The sequence below is a fragment of the Squalius cephalus genome (assembly GCF_949319135.1).
Source record: "Squalius cephalus genome assembly, chromosome: 1".
NCBI lineage: Eukaryota > Metazoa > Chordata > Actinopteri > Cypriniformes > Leuciscidae > Squalius > Squalius cephalus.
The window spans coordinates 44,164,427-44,184,551 of record NC_137122.1 but is presented as its reverse complement, the minus strand read 5'-3'; the positions used below and the strand labels follow the sequence as shown (position 1 = coordinate 44,184,551).

The 20,125-nt window shown below is 35.9% G+C and overlaps 1 protein-coding gene across 1 annotated transcript; it reads right to left on the bottom strand.

Annotated features, from left to right (window-relative positions):
- Positions 1-3,054: 3,054 nt before the first annotated feature.
- Positions 3,055-20,125, bottom strand: itgb3a (integrin beta 3a). The gene is made up of 15 exons (XM_079874766.1): positions 19,669-20,125; positions 19,346-19,431; positions 17,681-17,885; positions 16,716-16,968; positions 16,462-16,624; positions 15,957-16,118; positions 13,207-13,302; positions 13,016-13,105; positions 12,537-12,671; positions 11,381-11,810; positions 8,682-8,904; positions 7,070-7,167; positions 5,921-6,040; positions 5,432-5,598; positions 3,055-3,627 (listed from the first exon to the last, which is right to left on the bottom strand). The coding sequence occupies exons 1-15, from the start codon at positions 19,727-19,729 to the stop codon at positions 3,562-3,564; spliced, it is 2,355 nt and encodes a 784-aa protein (XP_079730892.1). The 5' UTR covers positions 19,730-20,125; the 3' UTR covers positions 3,055-3,561.

Sequence of the window (20,125 nt, the reverse complement as noted above, 5' to 3'; positions counted from 1 at the left end):
TAGCCTCAAAAACACTCCAATCAGTGCATTCAAAGATATATATCTAAATATATCTTTTTACAGTCCTTGTTCCAGGTTTAGCTGATTTCAGTTTCTGCCTGTTGGTATAAGATGATGAACCAGACAGTGATCAAAGCATGGGGCAGGGTGATATGCGTTCTTTATTGTGGTAACTGTGATCCAGAATATTACTGTCTCTGATATGACATGTAACGCGGTCTCTATTTTGGCAGGTCACAGGAGAGATTTGCTTTATTAAAGTCCCAGAGGATAATCTGTGTTTGTGATCTGATCAGCGCTGCGCTCACACACGCTTGAGGAGGAATGTAAGCACTTACGAGAATGAAGGAGAAAAACTCCTGCGGCGAGTAGAAAAGCTTCCAGTTGATGAAGAGCGCATCTAAAACAAACTATTTTAAAAAGGAGTGAAAAGAACAGTAATTATTATGAATGTTAAAGGGTTAGTTCACCAAAAAATGAACATTCTGGCATCAATTACTCACCCTCATGTCTTTCCTAATAGAGGTTAAACAACTGGAGTCACATGGATTACTTTAATCGTTTCTTTACTAGCCTGGCTTGAAAAGGGGCTTAAAAGTGGTAGTTGCGTAGCTGTCAATGGAGTGACAGAAAGCGCTCAGATTTCATTAAAAATATCTTCATTTGTGTTCCGAAGATGAACGAAAGTCTTATGTGTTTGGAACGACATGAGGGTGAGTAATTGATGCCAGAATTTTAATTTTTGGGTGAACTTACCCCTAAAATAAGAGTTGGCAATAGGGCCAACCACTTCAGACTTAAAGTATGCATTAGGCCTATCACTGCAATAGAAATGATCATAATAATACCTGAATTCCACATGTAGAACAGTCATTGTTCCCAAAATGTTTTGACAAATATGACCATCTGAGCTTTACAGAGAGTAGGAACAGGTGTGATTTCTCGCAGAAACCAGCCTCACTGCAATTAGGAGCTGGTGGTTTGAGTTGCACAAGATGTAATTTGTGTTTCATTTTTGAAATGTCTTTTCTCACCACCTGTTGGTACAAGCCACAGAGCAAGTGTGTGCTATTGTTGCCTCATGCACGGTTACTCCCATCTGGAGGAGGATCACTTCCTATTTGCAGACTTTTCACATTTCCGTACTGATTTTATCGTAAAATCTGCCAGTACAATCTGATAAACATTTCCTGCTGTTGAAATGCATTGTGTTTTATAGAAGGTGGCACATTCTGATATTATTACATTTAGATTGTTTGAGGTATTACATTTATTTTTGGTCTGTAAGATTTTAGATAATTAGGAATTATAAATGAGCATAATCACCAAAAAATTATAAATCATCATTTGAAAAGTACTTTTAAATACAACAAAATAGTACAAATAAAGTGAAGCTGATTGAAGTGAGGAAGTGAATAGTAACATTGTGTCTAAAGCAATTTTGATGTCCAAACAGCAGTGTCTTACACAAGTGTATTTCAATGTGAGTCATTTGAAATTATTTGTCCGATGAGGTGTGTCTGTAACACTCGTGATTTTGCCAAGTACATGCTCCTGGATCAACATATTTTTTTGGTCCTACCTAACCTTATCCCTACCCCTAAACCTAACCCTAACTTATTTCTAAAATAAGAGAGAAATGATAGATTGAATATCATATGAATAACAATAATGTAGAAGCACCTAATCCTGGTTGTAAGCCTAAACTTGACATAAACTAGTTCCTCAAACCTGATTGGTTGGTTGGAATGTTGTACCAGGATCAACAAAGATGCTGATCCAGGAATATGTTGTACTTGGTGAAATCATGTTCACCCTAAAATGCATTAAAACTAAAGCAAGCTGTACCTTAACCTGACAAACAGAAGAAGAAAAAACTAACAGAAAAACATACTGAGCATTTTAAAATTTGCAATATACTGGAATTAATATCCAGAAGATGACAATTGTGGAAATCATTCGTCAAAGAAGATTCTCTCTCTGAAAATAAGGGTTTTTTAGAATGTAAACATTCGATTTGTGTCAAAACCTGCAAAAATGTTTCACTAGACCGGACTTGTGTTATTCCTCTACCAATAGCGCCACCAAATGGAATTGCAAATATAATGACCGTTTTTCAGACGGGTTTCCACAAACACAATCCCAGTCTGCCACTGGTCGGGCAAACAGACAGTAATGTCACTGACATGTTTGGAATGCTCAGACAAACAGAGGAATGATTTAATACAGCAAATTACATTATATTTTTGTCTCTGTATAATAAAGGAAGTATAAGAAAGTATTTTAACACTGGAAAAAGTTACAAGCATTATCTTTAAAAAATAAAATGACAATTTGAGAATACATGATTAAAAACTCTTTCCCCCACCATTTTCAGGCTGTTATAGGCTAGGGGGCGTTATGACTCATCTTCTGAAAGAGAAGAGAATCTCCAGATCAAAACACATGTGTAGAAAAAGCATAAACAAGCGGTAACATATGTAATCATATGCAAATGTAAAATAACGCAATCATCAACATTAAACAGCATATAAATCAAAACTGCCTAACGTTACCGAATGAAATGTTGACCCAGGACGAGCTATGGACTGTGCAAGCATTAGTGGTGTTGATGGACTCTATCTACTCCATCTATGTTTTGATCATCATTCTGAATCAGATCCAGTCGTAGTCTTTGACAAAATCATAAATGTGAAATTGATAAAAAAAAATGCTGGCGTTGGCAGGCAACTTTTTTGCCTAGTGGAGAAAGAGTTAAAATACAGTAAATGAATACCAGCAGTGCAACTCAGTATTTAGTGCAAGAATACAGAGTGAGAACAGAACAGTTTTAGGGGACATTTACATAACAACATTTTCAACTAAAAATAGAAAACATTTTGTCTGTTCATTTACACAACAACAGCATTTTGGGGGCCTGAAAAGACAACCTTTTTAAAACAGGTTTTTTTTTAAAAAGATACCGTTAACGTTTCCATGTAAACTACAAAAACGTGAATTTGTGAAAACTGACGTCATGCGCATGTGTATTACATGTTCAGCGTTTCTTTAAAAAGTGGCATCGCCAACTACTGGCCTGGCATGAATAATACAGCATTTGTAGTCGTTTTCGCGGATCGGTGTAAACGGGGATCGTTTTGACAATATTGTCGTCTGTATGCGAAAAACACAAAGGAAAAACGTTTCTGTTTTTAGTAAATTGTTGTTCTGTAAACATGCCCTTAAAGTCACACCAATTCCACAACAGCATTACAGCATTGTCATATGCTGCGTAATTAATATCATAAAATAACAACTGTTTGTTTAAAATATATAACAACATTTCTTATTAACAAAATGACACCGTGGAGGTAACTGTGGTATAAGTGGAAAAACTTTGGACCACTGAATTATTCATTGCGGTTGCGCTGACCATGTGCACACTGTAGCTATAATTGTCACTCCTGAATGCTGAATCCTGTTCTATACACATTCATATAAGATTAAAGCGTATTCTTGGCTGAGACGTGTTGTAGGGATGATCTGTAGTTGTTCTTGACAGAAGAAGATGTGGTCTCCTTCTTAACTGCCACGATACGCCACATTTTGGAAGGTGGTGGTGGCTCCTTTGTAGAGTGGATTATTAGCCTTCAAGACAGGAAAGAGTTTCATAATGACCAGTGCTGCAGAACTCATAGTTATTTATAATTTATAACTGCAAGATTAACCACAAGCACATCTGTTTTTTGTTTTTTGTTCAATTTGACACCATTCTTGGTGATGAATGACGTTATCTTTCCTGAATGTTATCAAAATTGTAACACTTTACATTTGTTAACATGAACTAACAATGAAATAATTTATTAATCTTAATGTTAAATTCATTTACTCAAACGTCATTAAAGGGGTGGTTGATTATGATTTCACTTTTCTAACTTCAGTTAGAGTATAATGTTGCTGTTTGAGCATAAACAATATCTGCAAAGTTACAACGCTCAAAGTTCAAAGCAAAGGGAGATATTTTCTTTTAAAGAAATCGCTTTTTAAGGACTACGACAAACGGCTGGTAGAGACTACACGACATTCCTCCCGGGTTAGTGACATCATTAACCCTAAAATTTACATAAAACCCACCCCCCGGGAACTCGGTTTATAGAATATCAAGACAGAATATGCTAATAAATGACTAGAAGATAACTACACATAAGCTACATAAATTCACCAACTAACCATTCAGAAATGTTGTCTACATGTTGTCACTTCTCTCCATCTGACTCTGGTTTGAACATAAAAGGCTAAAAGGTTTTGAAATTTTCAGTGCATGTCTGTGTGAGGTAAAAGGACACAAGCTGTTGAAGCTCCGCCCCCTGTGCCGGGAGCAGCAGCTCATTTGCATTTAAAGGGACAGACATAAAAACTGTGCGTTTTTGCTAACCTTCAAAAAGTGACGATTTTAACATGCTATATAAAAATATCTGTGGGGCATTTTGAGCTAAAACTTCACATACACACTCTGGGGACATCAAAGACTTATTTTACATCTTGTGAAAAGGGCATTATACCACCCCTTTAAAATCAAAAGTGGATCTATTAATATTTAATGGACCTGAGCTAACCTGAACTAAATGGGAGTTTTTAAAAAAAAATGTATTAACTAACGTTAAAAAAGATAAACACGGTTACAAATGTGTTGCTCATTGTTAGTTAATGCATTAATGGGACCTTATTGTAGAGTTACCATCAAAATCATATTACACGCTTATGATTCTAAACTCTTAGAATAAAAGGTTCAATGGGGTTTATATAAAACCCTAGGGGGTTCTTGACTCAGTAAAAAAAAAAAAAAAAAAATGTATATTGTTTTTTGGGTGCTTTTTGCCTTTTATTGGGACAGGACAGTAGAGAGTTGACAGGAAGTGAGGTGGGATAGAGACGGGGGATGGGATCGGGAAAGGTCCACGAGCCGGGACTCGAACTCGGGCCGCCCGAGCGTAACGGGGCCACGAGGCCATCGACACCGACATAACTCAGTTTTAAAGGACCCTTTAAACCAAAAAGGTTCTTTATAAGTCACAAGATTGCATTACTTTCATATTTAACGTTTTTTTCTATACAATGTGTTTATGTGCTGTTTAATTAATAAAAATAAGTAAAAAGGAATTTAAACAAAATTGATTTGTTAAAGATAAAGCCATAAAATGATCCCATGATGGGGACCCCTAAAAGGTTCTATATACTGTATGAAGCAACAGACAGAACACTTTAAGGTTCTATATAGAACCTTTTCCTAAGTGACAGTGTTATTTTGTCTGAGATTAAACATGGCAAGACTGTGAGCTAGAAGTTTTGAGAGGAAGAAAGACAAGTGTAAGATAAATGCTGATAACATTTGATAACACAATACCAACAGGATATGGATGGTATTGCATAATAGTCTGAATGCTCTTCTCACCGCTTCCCACTTAGCCTTGGCTTTCTCTTCCTCAAACTTGGCAAATTCATGACGGTCGTGAATGGTGATCAGGAGCTTCCACACCAAAAGTGTAGCCAAACCCAGCAGCAGGACCGCACCAGCAACCGATAAAGCAACCACCAAGATGTCAGGACCATTCGGACAATCTGTGAAAAAGAAAAAAAATCATACTTTATATTCAGTTGCCATTTGAACTGATCTCTTCAGGATATATTATTATGTCAGTGTGGTCAAACATTAATAGATAGGGGATGAGGATCTAATTGCTGAAGTTTAGATTTAATAAAAGAAACAAAACACTCAGGAGCACAGTATTCAATTTCAGACGCAGCGAGAGAATCTGTGACAGTAGGAGAGGTACAGCCAGTATTTACCAGTCTCTCACAGAAACACAGAGAGTTTATTAGCATGAGCAGGGTTTGACAGCTACATGTCACATGTCTCTTTCTGCCCCTTCTCTTCTCTCACCTGGTTCTTTAACAAGATAGAGAAAGGATTTTCCACTAGCATCCTCATAATACTGGAAGTTCTGAACACAGTCATCCTCATCCTTGTAGCTGCAGTTCACTGCGTTCTTCTCGTGAAAGACTGGAGAGAACAGATGATTATTAACTACAACTGAACACAATATACTGCATGAAAAACTAGGTTAAGTCACATATAGAGCTGGTAAGTCCCGCCCATCCGTAAAACCCCAAATGGACCTCATAGGTTGAAAAATCGCCAATGCAAGTGAATGGGAGAAAATAATTATTTTCTGGTCCCGTTTGAATTGTGCCATGAATGTGAACATATGTTGTCTGTGAATTTTTTATATAATTTTTCATGTTACGAGTTTGACAGTATATGGTATGATTCTTTGGCTAGCAGTTGTGGAAAAGACATAACGAGAAAGACTACATGTCGCCTATGTGACGTCACCCCATAAAGTTGACTTACCCGTGGTTTTCGTCAACCTCAACGATTTTGTCCTCTCCCTGAAAGAAGGCGGTGAAGTGCACCAAAGACACAGCCATGTTTAGCGGGATCCGTGAGCTAGTGTCCGTGTGCGAGTGGTGGTGACGTTTCAAACGCGTCGAAAGCAGCGAAGAGTTGTAGTCCACAAAGTGCTCTCACACAAAGTCTAACCGTATCAAACTTCTACCAGCTAAATTGTATCATTCTTTACACGAAACATTATATTAAAAATTCACAGACAACATATGTTCACATTCATGGCACAATTCAAACGGGACCAGAAAATAATTATTTTCTCCCATTCACTTCCATTGACGATTTTTCAACCTAGAAGTCCAGCGGGGTTAGCGGAGGGGGCGGGACTTACCAGCTCTATAGCCAAATGAAGCTGAGGTAAATAATGGCATTATTAACAGAAATCAAAATACTGCAGTTATATACTATAGATTAGATGTCTACACTTTGTCTGTGTGAAATAGAAAACAGTTGTTTTAAATTGTAATAATGTTTCACAAAATCACTATTTTTGATCAAATAAATGCAGACTTGTTGAGCATAAGAGACTTCTTTCAAAAACATTTAAAAAAAATGCTAGTGTATTTATATAGGCTACTGTGGTCTGAAAGCATGTATTGTGGATTGGTTGGAGGTAGAGATTACCCAGCTCATCCACCGGCACAATCTCATCTCTGCAGACGTGATTGCAGTTCTTCTCAAATAGATCCCCTCTCTTATAGTGTTTGCACTCCACACACTCCCTGCAGATGCACACATAAATCCACTTTAAACAGTTAAGTAAAGAATGAAAAAAAAGCACCTAAACATACTCAATGTCCACACACACATACATTAAGCTACCTAAATAAAGATATACCACGGTTTATTGATTTTTACATAAACATTCTAAACTTTCACCCAATATAAGTCACAATATATATATTTTTTGTTGAGATATCACTCCAAAGTAGTTTCATCATGTTCTACAATTCTTCTAATATCTGAACAAAGGTTATTTTCGTAAACGAAAACTGAAACTAAGACTAAAACTATTTGTCAAAAAACATTTTCGTAAACTGAAATAAAATAAAAATGCCAACATAAATGAAAAACGAAAAGGAAAAAAAATACAACTAATAAGCTCTCATCCTGTACCAGAAAATCAAGTTTTTCCATTGGACTGCGCTGCTTTATTTTTCAATGTAAACAAGACAGATGTATGACCGTTGCGGCTCTTTTGCAGCCTTAAGAAGCCGAAATGGCCAAATAAGTAGACCTATTTCCATCATGACCGTATGCAAAAAACAGCTGTTAGCCTACCTTTATTCCAGGTAAGATAACCATCTAATGTGAAACTTAATTATCAACAAGATACCACACATATTAGACAGAAGACCACACTGATGAGAAAACAGAAAAAACAAATAGCATGTCTAGCCCACACATAGACATACATTTGTCAGTGTATAAGTAAACTAAATGTCATGAATATGAGTATAACTGTGAGTATATGATATTAAAATATACAATACTAAATGGATCAGTACAAGAATAATATTTGAAAGGATTAATTATAGAAATAACCATAAAAGAATAATCATAGTTATCATACGCATATTTTTCTTATACACCACGTTAAACCAGATTTAATCTTTAATATGAATGAGTATGAATGAATAATTTTTACTTTTATACTTTTAAGTTGCATTTGTTTGGTTCTTTGTTCAATCTCAAACAATTATTTTATTTTTATTATTAAGAGGTTTGCACAAAAGTAAACTGCAAACATTAAACTTTGCTAAATTAGATGTCTTTTACTGGAAGTTAACTCTGCTTAACTATAATAACTATAATTTGATCCAGTAATACTAACACTTTCTCTCTACTACTCTATTCTGTTCTATAAAAAAAAAAAAAAAAAAAATGCGTTGAATTAAACTGAGAAGGGTCATAGCACTTGCATTTTGTTGTCCTACTGCTAGTTTAACTGCTTCTATTGTTCTCATTTGTAAGTCGCTTTGGATAAAAGCGTCTGCTAAATGAATAAATGTAAATGTAAATGTAAATAATTACAAAAACTGAAACTAAATATATAAAAACTAAATATAAATGTGTTCACAAAATAAAAACTAAATTAAAACTAACTAAAACTAACTAGAAATGTATAGGAAATTTGAAAATGATATTAAAATACAAACTAATTTAAAAATGTAAACCTATAATAACCTTGTTCTGAACTTCATCCTCATAGGAAAGCGCGCCGACACACACTCACTTTTTGATGGTGCAGGCATCTGGGCAGGTGGGGCACTTCTCACAGGTTGATCCATAAGCTCCTGGCTGAGTGCACTCACAGACCCCACACGCACAGTGTCCACGCCCACTACAGAGCATTCCTCCACCCCCCATACAGGTGTCTGTGCGGGTCGAACAGTCACAGGTCTCGCCGGACCATCCCGGACCACAGTGACAGGACCCGCAGTTGCACTCACCATTACCTAATGGAGACAAAAACATGGCTGTTAATGACTTTATAGGAAAGTGATCTCAGGTCATTGCTGAAGGTAATCATGAGGTTTTTCCTTAAAAGGTTTTTTCACCCAAAATGAAAATTCTGTAAATGAATGGAAGCTATTATTTTCTCAATGGAACATAAAAGTAGAAATTTTGAAGAATCTACAAGCAGCTCTTGATATACAATGACCGTTCATAGTGACTAAAGATCCAAAACTCCCCCCAAAAAAGACAAGTATCATTAACATAGTCCATATAATTATATATTCCACTAATAACTTTGTGTGGCTACAATTTAAGCGTCACATGCATTGTTACATTTTCCAAAAAACATCACTTAGTATAATTTATAAGCTGTTTTCCTCATGCGGACCATGAAGATGCTTAAACATAAACTACTATTCAAAAAGGAGAAATATTTTTGGAACACTTTAGTTTAGGGTCCAATTCTGAATATTAACTAGTTGCTTATTAAGCATGCATATTACTGAGATACTGAGATGGCTGTTTATTAGTACTTAAAAAAGTACATATTAATGCCTTATTCTGCATAACAATATTCTACATCCCTTAATCCTACCCAATACCTAAACTTAACAACTACCTTACTATTAATTACTATTAATATTATTATTATTATTAATTAAGCAGTAATTAGGAGTTTATTGAGGCAAAAGTCGAAGTTCATATAGTTAATAGTGAGATTTGGACCCTAATCTAAAGTGTGACTTATTGTCTGACTTGTAAGTGTGACCATAAGTCTCATATGCTCACCGAGGGTGCATTTATTTGCCCAAAAATACAGTAAAAACAGAAATATTATTATAATTTACTATTACTATTTTCTATTCTAATATATTTTTTAAAAAATCTGTGATGGCAAAGCTGAATTTTCAGCATCATTACATCAGTCTTCAATGTCACATGATCCTTCAGAAATCATTATGCTGATTTGCTGCTCAAAAATTGTCTTTTTGTTATCAACGTCGGCAGCCGTTGAGCTGCTTAATCATCTTTATGGAAACTGTGACAGATTTTTCAGGATCCTTTGATGAATAGAAAGTTCAAAAGAACAGTATTTGAAATAAATATTTTTTGTAAGATTATAAACGTTTTCACTGTTAATTCACATCACAATTTATGATCCATTCCATTCCATGCCGCATTTTAATCAACTTCATGCCATACTGAAAATAAAAATCTTGACCCCAAACTTTTGAACAGTAGTGCATGTAAATATACTGTATATTCTAAATTAAACCACAGTATGTGTGTAAATCCTGAAATACAACATGGTGTTACGTAATACCGACATAGTGTTTGTTATTGAAGCAACAAAGCATTAAACTAAAACATCAACATTTCCCAATTCAACATATTCATTGCAACAGACATAATTCATAAGAAAAGCAGTTGCATAAATCACCTGAGTCTTAAGAACTAGCCTTACCAACTAGCAGTTAGCCAAGGAGTAACCAGTCTTACTTTTCAGATTCAATTTAGACCAATCTACCCGTTTCAGAAACTTATGAAGTTTCTAAAAGTTATGACCGGTCTTTAAAAAATAGATGACTAACTTGTAAGACTAGTCTAAGCAGTTTATGCGAATGACCACTAGTCTGTACACTGTTTTGTTCATTGTGTGTGGTTCTGGCAAACCTCAAGTTGTTGAGACATACCATAAATCTTTGTCCTTGTGGGGACATTTTTTGGTCTACATGAGGAAAACAGCTTATAAATCATACTAAGTGATGTTTTTTGAAAATGTAACAATGCAGAATGTTTTCTGTGAAGGGTTGTGTTTAGGGATCAGGTTAAGGTATAGGATATACAGCTTGTACAGTATAAAAATCATTGTGTCAAGGGAAAGTCCATATAAAACATGAAACCCAACATGTGTGTGTGTGTGTGTGTGTGTGTGTGTGCGTACGTGTGTCTACGTCCCAATGCTTTCAGTTATTTATACCCAGAGGCTATACTTGTCGACTCTAATTCTTCATATAGTTCAACACATATCCACACACACATCAGCTCAGATTTTGAGCTATTGCCTAATCAAACTATTTTCACAAGGCATTTAACTAACAATACCCATTGCACATGCTACTGAAAGTCTCACTTTTCCAACCAATACATTCTTTCATGCATTTAACTCAATGTTTAGCTGAATAGACAATATGACGTGAGCATCATAAATCATGTGGCAGGCTTCAGGCTGCTGGCACTCCAAGCTGGATGTGCACAGACATGCAACATTGAAGATCATCCTCCCATAACATCTAATAAATCCAGCATATCTGAGTCACAATGAGTCGCTGTTTGGTTCTAAACGTGGATCAAATGGCCTAATATGGTGAAACACTGTCTTCGCGATGAGGCAAGAACAAAAAGCTGTGAGTGATCCTTTACAAACATGCAATGCTTTATTTGTTCTTTTAAGACCACTGTATCCAACCTTACCTGAGCACATCAGTCCTTTGGAACGGAGGCAGCTGAAGTCGTCACATTCACAGTACAGCCCCCAAACCTTCCCAAATTCACTCGAGTGACAGGCACACTGGCCGCACACACAGTCTCCGCGTCCGCTACAGGGTGGGGTTTCTGGGTTGGGGCTGCAGCTGCCTTGTTGGCTGGGTTTATATTCGCCCTCGGAGCACTCGCATCGAGGGCCCAATCGGCCCGGATCGCACAGGCACACGCCGCACTCCAGGGTTCCATTGCCGTGGTGACAGGACGGGCTGGCGGGCATTGAGGACTGCTGACAGCTACATTCACAAGCAAAGTCCACAGTGACCTGAAGGCTGTCTTTAAAGCCCATTGGCTTCACGATGAAGGTCCGACTCTTTTCTTTGGGACAGCCGTGAAGTTTCGCTTCAATGTTAAATGAAACCTATGGGAAAATAAGATAAGAAACTGTAGAGCATGGCACTAGCAATGCTGAGGTGATGAGTCCGATTCCCAGAGAATGCATGAACTGAAAAAACATATGGCTTGCAATGTCAGTTGCTTCTGATAAAAGCATCTGTCAAATGTAAATACAGTCAAACCAAAATTTATTCAGACACCCTCAACATTTCTCACATTATCACATTTTTTTCTCTATAGTTTAGGAAATGGTAATAAAATATGACAAGAACTCAGAGTTATCAAATCAGTTGATATTTCACTGGTTTTGGCCAATACCAATTTAGGTCAACCAATTACCAAGCAATGCTTAATTTTGTTCAGTCTGTGGTGTAAAAAGGTCGCATTAGCAATTAAAGAAAAAACACTTAAGCAAAACATGGTCAGGTCAAAGTGTCCAAATAATTTTTGGTCCCAATTTTGTATATATTTTACTGGTAGTCCACTGTATGAAGAATTTTTGGGGATAATATGTCACAGTTAACTTTGTTTCGCTATCCTCACTTACATAAATGAACTATAGTGTCCAGCACCCACACAAAATTCAAAAAAATTATATATGGTGTCTGAATCATTTTTGGTTTGACTACATTGCTTGTTTACAAAATAAACAGTGTTTAAATGAACCTCACAGAGTTATTTTAATGTATACTGACGGGTACACAAACTATATAGTTGCTAAATTTCTAACATCAGTACATCAGATGCTGACCATATCTCCGATTTTGAGTCCGTCGCAGGACCGGACACCTGCAATGACCTCTCCACCCAGGCATGTTGCGTTGATGAACAGAGATAACTCATCCGGCACACCCAACAACTCCAGCTCAACCTTAGACCTGATCTTCTACAAAGACAAATGGCACATAGATCAGAGGTCAACCTCTCTGACTTCTCCCTCTATTTTAGCTTACGCCCTGCTGGCTTGGAATGGTAAAATATAAGACTGTTCTGAGAGGCATACCACCTTCTATAATTTAAACGAAAGTATGTATACTTTATGCACATATACATTGTATTTTTGTAATATAATCGGAGAACGCTGACTCTGGATGCTGTATGTATTTGCAATGCTAATATCTGGTTAATTTTTAGGAACACACTTAAAGATATCAGAGAACACATAATAGTTCAAAGCAAAACAGAACACGAAGTTCTCATAACCAACAATTTCCTGCCAAAGTGACTTACTGCATATGCATCCAGAATGAGTTGCACAACATTTCCAGAGTCTTTATCGAGCGTTCCAACTGCAGAGCCAGGAATCAGCTCGCTGTAATTCTGTAACAATGCAGGAAACATGAAAACATCCCATTAATGTGTGTAAATATTATGCACAAACGTGTTGTAAGTATGTGTTTGACAAAAATATAGAAACTCACACGATATAGTGGCACCATAAGGCTGGTTACAGCAAAGATGAGGTTGATATTATTCTCAGATATCTTGTCCGTGATCATGCCAAGTGAGGGATAGTCCTTCAAATACACATAAAAAAAATAAAAAAATAAAAAATTTATATATATATATATATATATATATATATATATATATATATATATATATATACCTATCTATCTATCTATCTATCTATCTATCTATCTATCTATCTATCTATCTATCTATCTATCTATCTATCTATCTATCCGTCTGTCCGTCTGTCCGTCTATCTATCTATCTATCTATCTATCTACACATCTCATCTCTCTGTCTAACTACACAAATATGACCATTCAAAGGTTTGAGGTCAGTAAGATTTCTTTTTGTTTTTGAGGTTGCATTTATTAAATACAGTAAAAACAGTAATACTATGAAATATTATTATAATTTAAAATAACTTTTTATTTTAATATATTTTAAAATGTAATTTATTTTTGTGATGTCAATACTGAATTTTCAGCATCATTACTCCAGTCATCAGTGTCACATGATCATTCAGTATGAAGGTAATATGATGCCATAAAGAATCGCATGCACAGGGTAAGATTTGTGAAAGTGTAGGCTACATAAAATTGCAAGCATAAATTAAATTTGCATGCCCAAGAGAAGATTTGTAAAGGTGTAAATCGCCTTTCAAGTGTAAGAAAAATATATTTGCAGCATTTTACTGTTATTCGTAAGTGTATTTCATGTATTGTGAAACTGCAGCTTCATGCAAACGCAAAATAAATTGGATCTGTATTCTTCTGACTTTAATTTTTCCGCACTTACACTTTTGGCATGTTTTTTTCGCACAAATATGGCCAAAAGCATTGCAGGCCTGTGAACAGCAATTTGCAACCGAAAACAACAGTGTCAAGAACTGCATCGCGTAAAACCAAACTTTGAGTAAAAAAATTAACTGTTGCAGATGCCTAAATGACTTGTGTACATGCGGCAAAAAAGTTCCCGAAATAACCGTACAGTTGCGGAACGATTCTCTTACTCTCTTACTCATTTATTTATTTAACAAGTGTGTGTACATAAAAAGTACCATTTCGGCCACGAGAACGATGCTGAGCTAAAGATGTGTTCTGGCGACTGGCGTGTTTATTGAACCAATCAGATAAGAGTAAATCGAGAGTCAGTGAGAAGCTCATTTGATTGGCTACATGATGAAGGTCGACCCACCCTCTTCGGCTTGCAAAACTCAATGAGTTTTATTACCTTTATAATTCTGAAATACTATGGTGGCTGAGAGAGCTCAACGCGCTGCAACTGAAGAAAACACATGCAAATAGAAAAACACCCACAAATTAAGAAAACATCTTCAACAGTTTCACAACACATGTGTGCTCCAAATACTCACAACACAACCAAATACAGAAATGCGCTGCATTTAGCACAGACAACAACAGAAATGTTTCCAGAGTTACCCAATAAGTGACAAACCCGGCTGAGACATGCTTATTGCTCGTGAGCATCCCTATGCCTAACTCCCTTCGAAGGGCAGAGCCCTTGAAGTGGGGACTTTGTAGTGAGCAGGGCACATGTGTGTCATTATGTAACCATTTGGAACGCACTTGGCGAAGGGAGCAAAAGTGCGTAATTTCGTAATTACGTAATTTCCTCATTATTTTCACCTGGGATGTGACAATGCAGCACGGTGTCCATCAGCTGTTCTTGTTCTTACGACAGAAACTTCTCATTATTGCTGTTAACATAACTGTTGCAAATAAATATTTAAAAAAAAATGTTTTTAAAGTTTTTAAAATATGGGTTATATATCTGTGTGTGAGTGTCTCAACTTTAAAACTTGCCTTCTCATCTTTGGACCCTGCATTACCTAACATTTCTTATGAAATTTATTTAAACATAACATGACAAATGTGTACAATGTAACTGATGTATAAAAATCTTACCCTCATGGTCTTTTTCTCTATCTTATTTTTTCAGCTCATTGTTAACTCTTCTGTTCTCATTTGTATTCTGAAGACATTGAACATATTGTTAATACATTTTGTATATTGTATACAAAGTTATATGTCATAAACATATCATCTCTGTATGTTTTGCACAAAAAAAAAGTAGACTTATAAGCTATAAGAGCTATAAGCAGCTGGGTTCGTCACTTATTGGGGTCCCCTCGAAATATTTCCGTTGTGGTCTGTGCTATTTGCAGCGCGCTTCTGTATTTGGTTGTGTTGTGAGTATTTGGAGCACACGTGTGTTGTGAAACTAATGAAGATGTTTTCTTAATTTTCGGGTGTTTTTTTCTATTTGCATGTGTTTTCTTCAGTTGCAGCGCGTTGAGCTCTCTCAGCCACCATAGAAATCATTATAATATGCTGATTTGCAGCTCAATAAAAAACAAATTCTTATTAGCAGTTGAAACAGTTGTGCTGCTTAATCATTTTGTGAAAAAACACAATACTTAGTTTCAGGTTTCTTCGATAAATAGAAAGTTCAAAAGAATAGCATTAATTTGAAAAATATATCTTTTGCCTCGACTACAGGTCTTTACTGTCAATTTTGATCAATTTGATACATCCTTGCTGACAAATGTATTAATTTCTATATAAAAAAGCTTATTTTTGAAAGGTTACACACACACACACACACACACACACACATACATACATATATATACACACACACATACACACAAAGCGAGAGAAAGAGAGAGAGATTTGTCCAATATATGTTGGCTGACCAGTATAGTGGACTTGTCATATTCATTTTTCTCATTGATATAGCACTCTCCATCATGGGGCTGGACGATTCCAGCCAGCTTGGCATCCAAAGCCAAATGACTTCTGTCATCACTTGTGAAGATCAGCAAATGAGATGCATCAGGCCTCCATCCAATCTTTTCCTGGAAAAAAGAGAAAGGAGGTCATACAGAAAGGTAAAGAGAACGGATGAAATGGATGAGACAACAAACTAAGAAAATATTAGAGAGTATGAGGATATCATAGAGTTGTTTAATTTAGACCAAACCCAATCACAGGATATGCCCGTTCCCCCATATCCTAGGGTTTATGTTGTACATCCTTTTTTCCTAATACATTTTAGAAAATGTAGCTCAAAATGCTAATTATCTTTAAGATTTGGGATTACAAACAGAACAGCTTTACTCAGATTTATTTTAACATAATTATTTTTAGTGTGTGAAGGATGAATATTGTCAGTTTTTCTTTGTGTGTGCTTTTTGTTACCTTGCATACTACTGCTTGTATGATAGCATCAAATCCGCCCTCAGGGGCATCTCTGTTTCTGGACACTTTCTGTTTCTTCACTTCCTCTGTGAACCGCTCTACCTGCTCCGTCAGAGACAGCACATTACGATAGCCGAATTGCGGTGGGCAGGGTTCAATAGACCTACACCACACACAGCAGGGAGACAGAAATCACTCAACTTAAAATGTCATATGCTTTTCTACAGGACCATGTGAGATGAATTTGACCTTACTTATGGCAAGGGTTCTTGATGACTTCTTCAGAGTACATGTACATATAAGGTGAGAGCGTTTTGTCTACAAAAGCTCCAAATCCCATGCGTAGATTACTGGTGACGCCATGTAATCCACTGGCCAGATTATTGCCAAGGGCATAAAGCTTCTGCAGGTCGTCCTTCATGGTATTGGTCATGTCCATCAGGTAGTACAGGTCAACTGGGTAATCAGATACTTGCTTCACATTGACGGTGAATTGCTTTGAATCGTCTTAAAGAAATCGAAGGGAAGAAGGAGTTACAACTATCTGAATTTGAAGACAAAACTCATCTTTTTTACTTCTTTTTCTAATGGACATGGATTTTTTGAGAACATGATCTGTTTGGGCTCAGAGAGACAATAAGACCCTTTTACTAGCTCATGAAACATACTTAATATTTAAATATCAGGTTTTAACATCATGATTTGTTCTGCTCGTAAATGATCTGTTCATAAACAGATCCTGAAATCTGAAACTGAAATATGATGATAAATATAATATTGGGCTAGTGGGTTTTGATTTGGTCACAGTAACATACAATTTGTATTATTATTAATATTATTATTATTGTCATTATCATCGTTTAAAAAAACAACAATAAGAAAACAATAATGTCAAAATTCATGCTTTTTTCCTCTGGGACACCAAAGATCAAGAACATAATATCAGGGTTTAAGACGAGACGAGTGAAGTGAAGGTGAAGGTGAAGGGGATGTGAAAAAAAAAGAAAAGAAAAGAAAAGAAAAGAAAAGAAAAGAAAAGAAAAGAAAAGAAAAGAAAAGAAAAGAAAAGAAAAGAAAAGAAAAGAAAAGAAAAGAAAAGAAAAGACAAGCTGTGGGAAATTTACCAAAAACTATGCAGTGGGAAATATGTGTTAACATACTGAGGGAATATGTATCTGTAATAAACACATATTATGTTTGTTTTGTTGAAGTAGCATACCTGGCCTGAGGGTCAGGTGGATTTTTTGTGGTTGGATCTGAGTGATGTCGCTGCCTGAAACCCCTGCCTTGTTACTCAGTGGGACATCCTCTAGGATCCTCATGCTGCTAACTGGAAACTCAATAAACTTCACGTCACAACCAGACTGAATGAGACTGTCTTTGAGATCACACCGGGACAAACTTGACCCTCCCTTTCCGAAGATCTAACAGACACACACATACACATACTGATGACCAGGGCTGCCAACTTCTGAGTTTAGCCCGTAGTTAGAATTATGGAAGGGAGGGGAGGGGAGGGGAGGGGGGGGGGGGACAACATGTTACAATGTTTACATGGTACAATGATTGGTAGGCTACTGTTTTTATTACTGCTTGACACAAAATTCACGATTTCAATTCAATTCTTGTGATTTAATTCCGATCTTGATTCAATATCGATTCATTTGGATAAATATTAGGTACAGTAGATAGTCTTCATTTTTCTTAAGAAAAAAAAATCTCACCTAATGCTGTAAACATATGGAGCCCTGTCAGCTGGTATTATTAAAGGTTAAAAATAACATCTCAAATAAAATATAATGCAGTTTTTATTATAATAACAACGTTATAATATTTTAATGATACAAGTAAAAATATAATAAATATGTAATATAGTGCACATATTTAGTGAAATACTTGTCTCTATAGCTCATTTGACTAGCCAAATAACGTGCTATGGTCGTTAAATGGCTTTCCTGCGGTTCTCCAGCTGTTTTATTGACCTCTTTCTGCGGTTGAAAAACACTGATTGATCGATATTATGTATGAGGCATTTACATTTCAGTAAGTTAACTGTATCTTTCAACATACCTATTGTTAATGCATGTTTATTTAATAATTATTACTATTACTACTGATATTAATTTATATAAGGGCTGTCAAACGATTAATCGCGATTAATCGCATCCAAAATAAAAGTTTGTTTTTACATAATATATGTGTGTGTACGGTGTATAATTATTTTCTATGTATAAATACACACACATGCATGTATATATTTAAGAAATATTTGCATGTATATACTGTGTATCTATATTTATATTATATATAATTTATATTATATATAAATATTTTATATATAAATAACACATTTTCTTAAATATATACATGCATGTGTGTGTATTTATATATAGAAAATAATTATACTCTGTACACAGACATAAATTATGTAAAAACAAACTTTTATTTTGGATGCGATTAATCGCGATTAATCGTTTGACAGCCCTAATAACTAGTAAAGAGTAGGTTAAGTGATGACTGGTTTGACTGAGGCGATACAGCGATCTGTCACATCACATTTACAAGCTCCAAAAAGGTATTTATTGTTTGAATTTTGTGATAAAATTGATAGAATATGAGAGCTGGGAATTTGTTTCCTATCAAAAGTAACCTGCTCTGTCTTGTCTGTCGGTGTCTGTGTCATCTTTTTCTCTGCTGAAGAAAATGGATGTGTGGCGTGAGAGCGTGTGAAAAGTGTCAATGCGTGAGAGTTGGCAGCCCTGTGATAACCAGAGTGAGACATTTCAAGCAGCCAGTAGTACGGAGCCAACATACTTTTACATACTTTTGTGTGTCTATGCGAGTGTGTTTATGTGCATGTGGTGGATGAAATTGAGTTTATTACCTCCTGAGTGCACCAGGCACAAGTTGGATGGATCGACAGGCATTCTTTACAGCTACTCACTCCTCTGGAAGTGCAAATGTTAGAGCCTAGACAAACAAGACTATCATTATAATCTCATATACATGCTTTAAATGGTTTGTAGCCTACTCTTTAGAAATGTCTTCTTTCAGGTTCCATTGTACAGCCTCTCAAGTTGAAACAAGTGAAAGATTAATCAAATGTAGCCTAGGAAATAATAATAATAAAAATGTTTACAGCACATGCACATTCCTCTCATTCTTTGTGTGATTAACTAAACAACCAATAACAAAAGGCAAACTTACTTGTAGCTGAGGAAACTAGAAGTAAAACTGGTATCCAAACTTCCATCAAATTTAGTCCCATTTTAACAGAACTAAACTACTGAATGCCTCCTGCTGTAGAAACTCTGTCTCAACTCTGGTTCTCTGATGCACGAATTGGGAGTGGAAACTACCGTATCGACATGTAAGGACAGATGACCAAATCTGTTTCATCATCAAGATTCAAGACGCAAGGTATAACCACAGGCAAGTAAAGACTCAGCAACACTGATAAAAATGATTCTGTTGATTCCTGTGCAATTTACTTTAAAAAAATACGAGTGCAAAAACTTAAAATTAACTTAAATTTTACTCATTGTTTTTTTCAGTGTAATGAACACTGAATGGCAGCTTTGGGACTCTGTATTTCCAACCCTATTCGTACTAGTGAATTACAATTAGCCATCTCGTACTCACTCGTGCTCACTCGTACACATGT